Genomic DNA, 12,247 nt, shown 5'->3' on the forward strand with positions numbered 1-12,247 from the left:
CGCGCGGGAACGGGCGGCGGGGGCGGGGCCACGCGGAACACGACCACGCCCCTTGGTTAAACCACGCCCCACAATTAAATACAGTGCGTCACAAGCCACGCCCCTCACCGAAAGCCACGCCCACTCCGGCTCGACCTGCGGCCGTTCGCTTCTGCGCATGCTCGGCTCCGCTTCCCGCCGCCCAGTCCTTCCCCCTTCCCGGCATCCCCCGCGCCAGGCGGGAGCGCGCGCAGGCGCCGCGCGTGCTCGTTTCCGCTTCCGCCGCGACGTGCCGTCACCGTCCGGGGCCGCCGCCGCCGCCGCACCGGGCCGGGGCCTGCCCGGGGCCTCGCCGGTGAGGGGAAGCGGCGGGACGGAGCCAGCGGGACGTCGGGGGGGAGGGGGAGGGCGCGGCTGAGGCGGGGGAAGGGCCCCGGGGAGGCCGCGGCGGAGGGGAGTTGGGGGGGGCACCGGGGAGGCCGCGGCTGAGGCGGACGGGCGGCACCGACGGGGCTGAGGCGGCCCCGGGACCGGCCTCGCTGGAGCCGCCACCCCTGGGGCCTTCCCGGGGCGGGGACCCGCTGGCGGCTCCCGGGCCGGGCCGGATGGAGCCTCCGGTACCGGCGGGGGAAGGGACGGGAAGGCGGGGCCGGCTGCGAGGCGCCCGGGCCCCGCGGGAAGCGTGTGCGGGGAGTCCCGGCGGCGTCCCGCGGCGCGGAGGCGGCTGCTCCGGGGCTGCAGCCGCGGGTGAGCGCTCACGGCGCGGCCCAGCTGCGGCCGCGGTTCGTGCCCCGGAGGAAGCCGCTGGAAGCGCGGCGGGAGCAGCGGCCCCGGGCTCCCGCTGCTCCAGGGCCGCACGCGGCGGAGCTGCCCGGTGCCGGTGTGTGTATTGACACACGGGTAACGTCTCCAGAGCTGCTGTAGCTCTTCTCCCAGAAACCTGCTATAAAGCAGCAGAAGGTTGTGGAGACTTCCAGAGCTGGGGAAGCTGCACGAACAACCCCTCACTGCTTTTAACCTGGAGGTTTGCTGCTCTCAGCTGCTCTCTGCAGACCCTGACATTGGGAAATGCCTCTTTAGAATTTACTCCCAGACTCTTCGTTCCCAGGGTCAGGAAGTGGGTTTGAGGGGTGTCTGTGACAGTCCCCTGGGGATGTCTGGGCTCCACAGGCCTTTCCCTGCAGGGAACAAACTCTGAGCTCAGTCATGTTTCCCTGAGGAGCTTTTTCTCCGGTTTGCAGCTCAAGGAAACTTGGTTTTCAAAGCAGATGAGGGGGTGGAGCTGGAGGTTGTGGCATGTGCAGACTGTGCCATGGAGGGAAGTTTTGGCCTTGGAAAATGGGGTGTTTGGGGTTCTGGTGCTGGTTTGAGCTTTGGAGTGTCAGAGGAGCTGGGGCACAAAGGTGCTGGGCAGGGGCTGAGGGAATGAGGGTGCTGAGCCTGGAGAAAAGGAGGCTGAGGGGAGACAGGAGCACTCTCAGGAGGCTGCAGAGAGCTGGGGGTCAGGCTCTACTCACAAGGAACAAGAGGGAATGGGCTCCAGTTGCCCCAGGAGAGGTTGAGGTTGGAGCTGAGGCAGAACTGCATCCCTGAGAGGGGTGTCACCCCTGTGCCAGGCTGCCAGTGGGTTGCAGGAGGATAATTTCCCTTTGTGAGGCCTTTGCTGCATCTTGCCAGCCCAGGCTCTGGGCTCCTCACTGCCCAGGTTGTTCTTCCTGAGTTCCTCATCTAATTCAACTCAAAGGAGCAAAAGTGCTCTCCAAGAGCCTTCCCCACTTCTGAGCTTTCTCACCACGGACAAAAGCAGCTTCATTTTACTCACCTTGTGGCTTTCTTGTTCACAGGTAGAAGCAAAGCATAAAAGCAGCATTGAGCTGAGGCCCTGGCAGAGATGTCTCTGTCCAAAAGGGAGCTGGATGAGCTGAAACCATGGATCGAGAAGACAGTGAAGCGAGTCCTGGGCTTCTCAGAGCCCACCGTGGTCACTGCAGCCCTCAACTGCGTGGGGAAGGGCATGGACAAGAAGAAAGCAGCAGGTATGTCCCTGCAGCTCCTCCTGGAGGGGGACAGAGCCCTGGATGGAGAAGCTGAACACAAGCAGAGCCTCAGATGGCCTGGAAATAACCTCATTTGCTCCCTCAGTTCCCAGGAGACTCGACCGGGCCGAGGTCGCTGTGGTTTTGTGGCCAGGGGTGGCTGGTGGGGTCTGAGGGGGGCAAACACCATCCTTGGGGGTGTGAGATCTGGGTTGTGGTGAGCAAGGTTTATAGAACTAACACAGGACACCCCAAACACCTTGTGAGCCCCTGGGCTTGGGGTCAGGTGTGCACACATGGGGCTCTGACTCGGTGGGTCTGAGCAAATCCACACACAGAGGATCCAACACCTTCAAACCAGAATTTACCCTGGGGCTGCTTTTTGTTTTGGCCCCTCAGAGCCCTGACTTTGGCCTCTCAGAGCCCTGACTTTGGCCTCCCTGTAAGCATTCAGGGTGCAAAGCTGCTGGCAGCAGGATGTGCCCATCCCAGGGCTCAGGTGCCCCCAGACGAGTGTTTCCCTGCTCTGCAGAAGCCCCTGTGAGTCCTTCCCCTCACCTCAGGCACTGACACTGGGATTTACACAACTCCTCCTGTGTTCCAGACCACCTCAAGCCCTTCCTGGATGACTCCACGCTGCGCTTTGTGGACAAGCTGTTTGAGGCAGTGGAGGAAGGGCGCAGCTCCAGGCACTCCAAGTCCAACAGCGACCGGAGCCGCAAGCGGGAGCTGAAGGTGATTATTGATTATTGATGCCTTTGGAATTCCTGTTTGATCCTTTTGTCTGTGGTTTGGTGGCCATGGAGGCAGCACTGGGACTCTGCCACACTTTCCTCTTCCAGAGAGGTACATCTTGTAACACTTACAGTTCAAGAGAAAAGGCCCTTTGCCATGATGAAGTGTGTGACCTTTACCCTGCGGTTCGCTTCACCCTTCGCTCTCTCCTCGGCCGAGGTGGAGACGCTGGGGTTTGATTTCTTTGACCATCTCTGCCAGGGGAACTCCACAGTGCTGCATCTCTCTCTTTCCTTCCATCTTTCCCATCTCACTGAGCCCAACAAGGGTGGTTTTTAGACAGCACAAGGTCAGTCCCAGCCAGGGTTTGATTGCTCTCGTGTCTGGGACGGTGGGAGTCTCATCCAGCCCGGCCTGTTCTCACCTCCTCTCTTCTCTTGAAGGCTTCACTCACCATCTTCTGGACTCTTTTCCATCCCTCATGGGTAGAGGTTCAAAGGGGCCACTCTCCACACTGCTCCCCACTGCCAGAGGAACTTTCCTTTTGCTTTATTGGGAGGTTCTCTCTGGGCCAGCTTTAGTCAGCACTTGACAGGGTCACCCTGATCACTGAGGCTGAGGATTTGGGTCTCTTCAGATGTGCTGGAAGACAGCTGCCTCCACTCCCTGCTTTCTGACAGAAACTTGCTTTGTCTCCCACTGCCTGGCTGAGGCTTTATCTCCAGGACTCCAGGTTAAACCCCCTTCCATCTGATGTCCCCAGGGCCGTTAGAAGGTGAGGTTTTGGGTGGGCTGGTGCATCCCAGCTGCTCTCCTCCACCCTCTGGCTTCTGACCTCTTGGCAGAGAGATGGGGATGTCCTCAGTCCCCTGACCACATGGTATGTTGTGGCTAGAGCCTGGCAGGGGGGACTCATGCACCTTTCTTCATGAGTGGAGTTTGGGTTGTGCCCACAGAGTCACAGAGCTGCTTTGGTTGGAAAAGTCCTTCAAGCTGCTGCAGTTCCAGCCCTGCCCAGCCCAGCACTGACCCCTCAGCACCTCAGCCCCACAGCTCTGGGATCCTTCCAGGGCTGGGCACTCCCCCAGCTCCCTGGGCAGCCTGGCACAGGGCTCACACCCTTCTCAGGGAAACAGTTCTACCTCAGCTCCAACCTCGCCCTCCCCTGGGGCAACTGGAGCCCATTTCCTTTTGCCCACTTTCAGACCGTCTCTTCTCATCTCCTTCGTGGCAGAGGGCAGCAGGCATGGGGCTGGGTGTGCAGCATCAGGTGGTTCTTCTCTAGTTAAGCATCCACTGACATGTTTTCAGCTCTGAGACCTGGTCTGGGGAGCAGCAGAGCAGACCTGTCTTCTCTTAGCTCCTGGCATGGGCACAGGGGTCCCAGAGCCAGCTCATCAGCCTCTGTCTCTGGAATTACCATTCTTGGAGCTCCTCCATCCAGATCTTCATCTGCCCTGACCCTGCTGTAACACGAGCTGGCCCGGTGAGGCTCTTGGCTCACTGACTGACCTTCCTCCCCCCCACCTCAGTGCAGGTTTGGGAGTTAATTTTGTACTTGCACACTTGGATCCTGTAGCAAGGAGCTGGGGATGGATTCTTGGCTCGGCCCTCCCGTCTGTCTCCTCGGTTAAACTCCTGTGGGGCAGGTCGTTGGCTTGGGAAGTTTCAGGAACTAAAACTTAATGGTTTACACACTTTATACTATGGGCAAGTCCTTTCTCTTGAACTTGTAGGTTTTCCAAGAAGTACCTGTGTCTGGATGAGGAAGTGTCCTTGTAGGATATGACCCGTTGTAGTGAAGAAGGGATTGCACCTAACGCTTTCAACCGGTGTGTATGATTTTCTTTTCCAATAACACCTTGACACACACATGACAAGTGCCATGGAGAAATCCAGTCTCCCAAACACATCCCAGGCACTGGCTCGAGGAAAACCACGACCTCACGAGCTGGGCTGAGCTTGAATGGAGCTTTGGCACCTGCCTTTTGCCGCGGTGACCCTCACGCTGTGCCTCTGTCTGTCGGCGTGGTCGGTGCTCTGCTGCTCTCCCAGAGTGCTGAGGGTGGGCAGAGCCCTGCAGAGCTGCTGCAGCCCCAGCCCCTGCTAAAGCAGGTTCCTCTTGCTCAGGGAGCCTCCACACCCTCTTCACTCACCCTCACAGCGAAGTTTCACCTCATGTCCCAGTGGAACTGTTTGTGTCCCAGTTGACATCCATCACCTGTCCTGTCACTGGGCACCACACACCAAACACTGGCCCCATCCCCCTGACACCCACCCTGCAGGGACTGAGCAGCATTGCTGAGGTGCCCCTGAGCTCAGGCTTCTGTTCCCCAGGCTCAACAGCCCCAGGGCTGCAGCCTTTCCTCCTCACACACATGTTGTAGCCCCTCAGCATCTTGGCAGCCCTGCACTGGCCTCTCTGCAGCACTTCCCTGTCTCTCCTGAGCTGGGCAGCCCAGCCCTGGCCACAGGACTCCAGCTGAGGCCTCCCCAGCTATGGCAGAGCAGAGGGGCAGCACCTCCCTGGCCCTGCTGCCCACACTCTCCTCATGCCCCCAGGCTGCCATTGGCTTTCTCCCAGCTGTGCTTCCCCAGAGCAGCTCAGTTTAGGGGCAACAGCTCTGGATCTGGGCTGGGGTGTGAGGGGATTCTGAGAGTTTCCAGCCCACCCTGGGGCTGCATCCTGCTTTTGTGAAGGCCATGGTAGGACAGCACAGCTTCCTCCAGCAGCCCCTCTGAAGCTGGTGGGGGACATGGAGAGCAGCTCAGCCCATCCAGGTCAGCTCATGGGCAGGTTTTCCCCATCTCTCTGTGTAGCTGAGCGAGACCTTCAATCTCCTCAGAGCCAAAAACCTTTCTGAGTGCCTGAGAGAACGATGGCAGCTTTTACTCAGGCACATCCCTGTGCTGTCTCCTGTCCTTCATACTCCTGGCTGGATCCTCAGGGCTGTTTCTGTGGTGGGGGCCCAGGGCAGAGGCTTCATGGGGGGATTAACTCTGCAGCGTGTGAGTGCTGCCCTGGACACTCGGACCCAGCGCCTCATCTGATCCCTGTGCTGGTTCCTCATCTTCATACAACACTCTCTGTGAGGAGAACTGTTTTGTTTTTAACCAGAGCTTTCTCCTTCTCTCCCTGTGCCTTAGGATGTGTTTGGAGATGACTCTGAGGTATCCAAGGAATCTTCTGGTGTCAAGAAGCGACGTATCCCGCGGTTCGAGGAGGTTGAGGATGAGCCCGAGGTCATTCCAGGCCCCCCATCAGAGAGCCCTGGGATGCTGACCAAGCTGCAGGTCAGTCTGCAGGGGAGTTCAGCCCCAAAACACAGCTGGTGCCCTCAATCCCAGCGTGGTTTGGTGTTTAATTCATAGCACAAACTGAGCATACAAAGGGCAAATTGCTTTGGACTGTCCCTCGTTGACTGGTGCCGTGGCCACGTTCGTGGGTTTTGCTGCCCCTCGTGCACGAGGCTAACGAGGAGGGGAAAGCTGGGATCTTCTCATGGCAGGAGCTGCAGTAAATGCTTTTGGGAGAGACCTGCACTGGGGGATCCCTTCTCTGCAGCTGGAGGTTGTTGATTAGAGCAGTTGGACACAATCCTGCTCTTGCTAAGCTGATTCACAGGCCTTGGCAGCTGCAAAGGGGTGCTGGGGGCCCCTCTTTTCCTTGGTGCTGAGGGCCCCTCCTTTCTTTGGTGCTGAAGGCCCCTCTTTTCCTTCTGGTAGAGGGAAGAAGAAGTCACCGTCCCATTTTCTTTCCCCAGATCAAACAGATGATGGAGGCAGCCACTCGGCAGATCGAGGAGAGGAAAAAGCAGCTGAGTTTCATCAGTCCTCCAACACCCCAGGTACCTTCCTGCCCCACCTCAGCTGCACCACACTGACCCTGGGGGGCTGGGACAGACGTGTGTCAAACCTTCCTTCTCTGTCTGCAGCCCAAGATTTCCTCCTCGTCGCAGTCGGAGCGTCTGCCCATCGGCAACACCATCCAGCCCTCCCAGGCTGCCACCTTCATGAATGATGCCATAGAGAAGGCCAGGAAGGCTGCAGAGCTGCAGGCCCGGATCCAGGCTCAGCTGGCCCTGAAGCCCGGGCTCATTGGCAATGCCAACATGGTGGGGTTGGCCAACCTGCACGCCATGGGCATCGCGCCGCCGTGAGTACCCGCGGGGCTGCTGCTGCCCTCACGGCCCAGCCGGGCTCTGGCCAAGGGTTTCTCCTCAACAGCAGCTTTTTGGCTACTGAGGGAATACGTTTGAGATGAAAGAAGTGGAATGGAGGTTACTCCTTCCTTGGGAGAGACTCCCAGTTTCTGCCCCTGGGATCTGAGTCTCTCCTGGGGGTGGAGATCAATGAGGTTCAGCCTCGTGAGGAGGCTGTTGGGGGAATAATCCACTGTGCTGTGGGAGGAACCCCCAGGAGGATCCCACAACATCCCCCTGGAGAAAGTGGCTGCCCAGGGCTTGGGTTGGACATGCTCTGCCTTGGGTGGGAAACTGGCTGATAGCTGGGCAAGGAGTGAAATCCAGTCAGTGTGTGGTCAGCAGCGTGTTCCCAGGGCTCAGTGCTGGGGCCTGCTCTGTTCAGCATCCTTGATCTGGGGATCAAGGGCACCCTCAGTGCAGAGGGGCTGGAGGAGATGGGGGTGTTCAGCCTGGAGGAGAAGGGGCTGAGGGGAGACAGGAGCACTCTGCAGCTACCTCATGTGTCTCTGCTCCCAAGTGATGAGCAATAGGACAAGAGGAAGTGGCCTCAGGTTCCTCCAGGGGAGGTTTGACTTGAAGATTAGGGACAATTTCTTCCCTGAGAGGATGTCACCCCTGTGCCAGGCTGCCCAGGGAGCTGGGGGAGTGCCCAGCCCTGGGGAACCCCCATCTGAGTGCAGTGTGTCTGCCCTTCCCCCAGGAAAGTGGAGCTGAAGGACCAGACCAAGCCCACGCCGCTGATCCTGGACGAGCAAGGCCGGACTGTGGATGCGAGCGGCAAAGAGATTGAGTTGACTCACAGGATGCCAACCCTGAAAGCCAACATCAGAGCTGTGAAGAGGGAGCAGTTCAAACAGCAGCTGAAAGAGAAGCCCTCGGAGGATATGGAGTCCAACACCTACTTTGACCCCCGGGTGTCCATCACCCCGGCCCAGCGCCAGAAGCGCACCTTCAAGTTCCACGAGAAAGGCAAATTTGAGAAGATTGCCCAGAGGTTACGGACGAAGGTATGGGGAGGGGAGGGGGGTGCCAAAGGCACAGGGGCTGGGCTGGGGAGGGGAGTGGGCTTCTCCTCTCCTGAGACATGCAGAAAGGGAGTGTGCTGTTGGCTTTGGGCTCAGAGGCTGCTCAGTGAGTCTCCCCACCGATGCCAACTGGGGAGAAGAGGGAGCTGGAAATGCAAATCAGGCTGTGGCTGTGGACAGGAGCTTTCTTCCAGGCTTCACCTGAGGAGAGACAGCACTGAGTGATTCAGTTTTGGGGAGAGGACACACAAAAGAGTGCAAATGCCCAAAGAGAACAGAGCATGTTCTGGCTGAGAGCTCTCCCTGCAGCAACGAGGGAGAGCTGGAGGTTGGAAGGGAGCTTGGGACAAGGCCCAAACCCTTGAGGAGAAGGGGAGAGAAAGAGCTTCATTAGACAGAAAAATCCATGGGTATGGTCCCTCCTTCCTCCAAGGAGGCTCAGTAGTACAAGCAGCTGTGTGGCAGGTTTGTGAACTGCTCAAGCCATCGTGTGGCCTCCCTCAGGCGGTTGGTTTGAGGCACACACACACTTTGTGCTTTTCCAGAAGCTTCTGCTGGTTTGGGATGACCTTTTCTTCCCCTCTCCTCATCCTCAGGCTCAACTAGAAAAACTGCAAGCAGAGATCTCCCAGGCTGCCAGGAAGACAGGGATCCACACTTCCACCAAGTTGGCTCTTATTACCCCCAAGAAAGAGCTGAAAGAGGGGGAGGTCCCAGAGATTGAGTGGTGGGACTCCTACATCATCCCCAGCGGCCTGGACCTGTGAGTACCTCGCAAATGGAGCTGAGGGTGAGGGAGCCCTGGCCCAGGCTGCCCAGGGAGGGTGTGGAGGCACCTCAGGAGATTTCCAAACCGCCCTGGACATGTTCCTGAGCCCCCTGAGCCAGGGGAACCTGCTTGAGCTGGGGCTGTGGCAGCTCTGCAGGGCCCTTCCCACCCCCAGCACCCGGGGTCTGTGTGATTCCACCTTGGGGGAGGGATTTGTGCACGTCTTGTCCCCCCCACATCTGGCCCCTGGGAACTGTTGTGTTACTCTTTGGTCTTTCATGGCTTGTGTTGAAGGGAAGGCAGGAGATTCAGGCTGGGAGGTTTGCAATGATGCCCAACTCTCTCCTTTCTAGAAAAGGTGGAACCTCTTCCAAGAGAGACGAGTACTTTGGGATCACAAACCTCGTGGAGCACCCGGCACAGCTCAACCCACCAGGTACTGCCCTGCTTCTGGGCAACTTCACTGTGAAACCAGAGACAGACCCCTCCCTTGGGCATCAGCCCTGCACAAGCAATTGTGCAAAGAGAAGTCTGAAATCTCTGCAGAAGCTGCTGGAACGGGGCAGGAGAGTCTCTGCTTTTGGAAACTTGATAGAAAATGTGTTTCCAGGGCTTTGCTTTCCCAGGGATGGGCCCTCCCTGCACTCACTGGGGTGGCAGCACAGACACCAGCTCCTCTGATAGGTGGCTTTTGAGCTTTTTGCCTTGAGGAAGGGACATCAAATAAGCACCAAAGAGTTTTTCTTCTCAGTACAATCAAAACCAAAAGCTCTTTCCCTGGCTCCACATCTGGCTGGGCTGCAGGGCTTCAGGATGGGGTTTGTGGGTGCAACAGGGCACTGTGCTTGCAGGGAGTGTTTTTGCTGTTCCTCAGAAGCAGGTTGATGTTTCTCTCCCCTGCTTTTCTGTGCCCAGTGGACAGTGACACACCAGTGACTCTGGGGGTCTATTTAACCAAGAAAGAGCAGAAGAAACTACGGCGACAGACTCGGAGAGAAGCCCAGAAGGAGCTGCAAGAGAAAGTCAGGCTGGGCCTGATGCCACCACCAGAGCCCAAAGGTAAAGGAGCAGCTGCTGTGGGCAAGCTGCCTGCAGAGCCCTGGGCTGGTGAGAGCCAGGAGCCATGCATCAGTGGCCCAGGGTGTGCAGAGCACTGGGAGCCCTGCAGGAGCCTCTGTGGGATGCCCCAGAGCTGGGGCTGACAGGAGCCTCTCACAGCTCCTCTTCCCTTTCCCTTGCAGTAAGAATTTCCAACCTGATGCGAGTGCTGGGGACAGAAGCTGTTCAGGACCCAACCAAAGTGGAAGCTCACGTCAGGGCACAGATGGCAAAGAGACAGAAGTAGGTGGCTCCTTGTGCCCCAGGGGGCTGTTGGTCATTTCTAGATGGGTTTAGGACTGATGTGGGGAAGCAGAAGCAGTGGAATTTTCTACATGTTGCTCTTGACCCGACCCCCCGAGGCCTGGGGTGAGCTGGGGCTCAGTGACCCCTGCAGAGCAGCCTCCTGCCCTGCACCAAAGGAGTTTCTCACCACACTGTTGTTACTAACAACTGTTTTCAGGCTGAATTGGACTGGTGACAGGAGGAAAAGCCCAACCCACGTGGTTTTCAGCCAGGCAGGAGCTGCAGCTCGTGTAGGGATCTGTGGAACGTTGGGAAGAGCAGGGTGAGGCTGCAGTGTGCTGATCACTGCCCTTCTCTCTGCCCTCAGAGCTCATGAAGAAGCCAACGCTGCCAGAAAGCTCACAGCAGAGCAGAGGAAAGCAAAGAAGATCAAAAAACTGAAAGAAGATGTTTCCCAGGGAGTTCACATAGCTGTGTACAGGTGAGGGCTGCTTCCCTCCCTCCACATCTGCCTGAACACACCTGCCCTGTAGAGATGTGCTGGGAGAGAGGAGCAGCATTCACTGGCAGAGCTGTGCACCCACCCAGCATCAAGGAACCTCATCCTCTAGCCATTAAACCAGCCCAAATTAGACTGTCTGCAGCAATTAAACCATCCCAAAAGACACTTCCATCCCCTCTGTCCCCATCCCTCACTTCCAGCCGAGGGCTACAAACTCATGTTGAGTTCGGAGGGTTTGAGCTGGGGCTGAGGGTGGTGCTGAGCAGAGCCATTTCCCACCTGGCACAAATGTTCAACATCTGACTGGAATGGGAATGGGAAAGGACTGACACAGCCTCTCTGAGCTGGCTGATGACCTCAAGGTGGGGAGAAAGCCCCTGAGGAGCTGGAGGAGGGAACGCTGGAGCAGTCGAGGCAGAGCAGGGACACTGACAGTGCTTCTGGTTCAGCCACAAACATTTGGGTTTGGTTTTTATTCCCTTTTTATCCTGTTTTTAGGGTCAGAAACTTGAGCAATCCAGCCAAAAAGTTCAAGATCGAGGCAAATGCTGGGCAGCTGTACCTAACAGGAGTGGTCGTTCTACACAAAGATGTCAACGTGGTGGTGGTAGAAGGAGGTGAGTGAGGGGAGTCAAGTGGCCCAGCCTGGCCTTAAAACACTTTTGCCTCTAGCAAAAATTAACCCTGAGGATTGCTGGCTGAGGGTTGTGGAAGGACAAGGAAGTGAGAGGAGGCTCTTTGGAACCCTGAGAGTTAGGGAAGAGGCTGTTTGGCAGCAGGACACGCCGAGGTGGCCGAGTGCCATGGAAAGCACGAGGGGAAGCGCTTGGCTAATCCCCATTAGTGCTGGCTCATCCTTTCCATTTCTAGGCACGCTGCTGGGAAGTGGTTTGTGGGTGTCATTTGGCTTCTGCTGCTTTTTTCGAAACACCTTAAAAACTGGAAGTTAAGGGACATTTTGTGAACGTCTCAAATTCTTCCCCAGGCCCAAAAGCACAGAAGAAATTCAAACGGCTGATGCTTCACCGAATAAAATGGGACGAGCAAACATCGAACACGAAGGGAGAGGGTGAGTGGGGAGCTGTGTGCAGGGAAGGAGAGGCAGTATCTCCGCTCTTCCTCTGCCCCCAGGGGACTGAAGAAATGCCTTTATCCATGGGGCTCTGGGTTTGGTTTCCTTTCAGATGATGAGGAGTCTGACGAGGAGTCTGTGAAGAAAACAAACAAATGCTCTCTGGTTTGGGAGGTGAGTCTGACTCTGAGCTGTGGCACTGGCAGTGTCTCCTGGCAGTGACGTTTCTCCCTGGCGTCCCCGAGTCCCTCGGAGCCACTTTTCCCGTCACTTTCCCCCCTGGAGCTGGATTGGAAAAGGTCCCTTTTCTCCTCTCAGGGCACAGCCAAGGACCGCAGCTTTGGGGAGATGAAGTTTAAGCAGTGCCCCACGGAGAACATGGCACGGGAGCACTTTAAGAAGCACGGTGCAGAGCACTACTGGGACCTGGCCCTCAGCGAGTCCGTGCTGGAGTCCACAGACTGAGGCAAGGAGGGGGCCCCCTCCTCACACCACACCCCCTCCTCCGGCTCTCGACAAGCCCCTTCTCCCTTTGCTCTCCTCAGTGCACCCATTAAAGACATATTTTTTAAAACAGACG

The 12,247-nt window shown here is 57.5% G+C and overlaps 1 protein-coding gene across 3 annotated transcripts; it reads left to right on the plus strand.

Annotated features, from left to right (window-relative positions):
- Positions 1–229: 229 nt before the first annotated feature.
- On the plus strand, positions 230–12,245 carry PRPF3 (pre-mRNA processing factor 3). 3 transcript variants are annotated; one of them, XM_062016306.1, is made up of 16 exons: positions 230–334; positions 1,824–2,015; positions 2,620–2,750; positions 5,898–6,044; positions 6,515–6,598; positions 6,686–6,906; positions 7,656–7,962; positions 8,577–8,743; positions 9,103–9,185; positions 9,665–9,808; positions 9,991–10,090; positions 10,461–10,574; positions 11,094–11,212; positions 11,581–11,664; positions 11,780–11,841; positions 11,986–12,245. In XM_062016306.1, the coding sequence occupies exons 2-16, from the start codon at positions 1,871–1,873 to the stop codon at positions 12,130–12,132; spliced, it is 2,055 nt and encodes a 684-aa protein (XP_061872290.1). In that variant the 5' UTR covers positions 230–334; positions 1,824–1,870; the 3' UTR covers positions 12,133–12,245. The 3 variants fall into 3 exon arrangements, with proteins under 3 accessions (XP_061872290.1, XP_061872291.1, XP_061872292.1); XM_062016307.1 differs by lacking the exon at positions 230–334 and adding an exon at positions 849–1,003; XM_062016308.1 differs by lacking the exons at positions 230–334; positions 1,824–2,015 and adding an exon at positions 4,487–4,582 and having other exon boundaries at positions 2,663–2,750.
- Positions 12,246–12,247: the final 2 nt, after the last annotated feature.

This window comes from Colius striatus, chromosome 29, assembly GCF_028858725.1.
Source record: "Colius striatus isolate bColStr4 chromosome 29, bColStr4.1.hap1, whole genome shotgun sequence".
NCBI classification, from domain to species: Eukaryota; Metazoa; Chordata; class Aves; order Coliiformes; family Coliidae; genus Colius; species Colius striatus.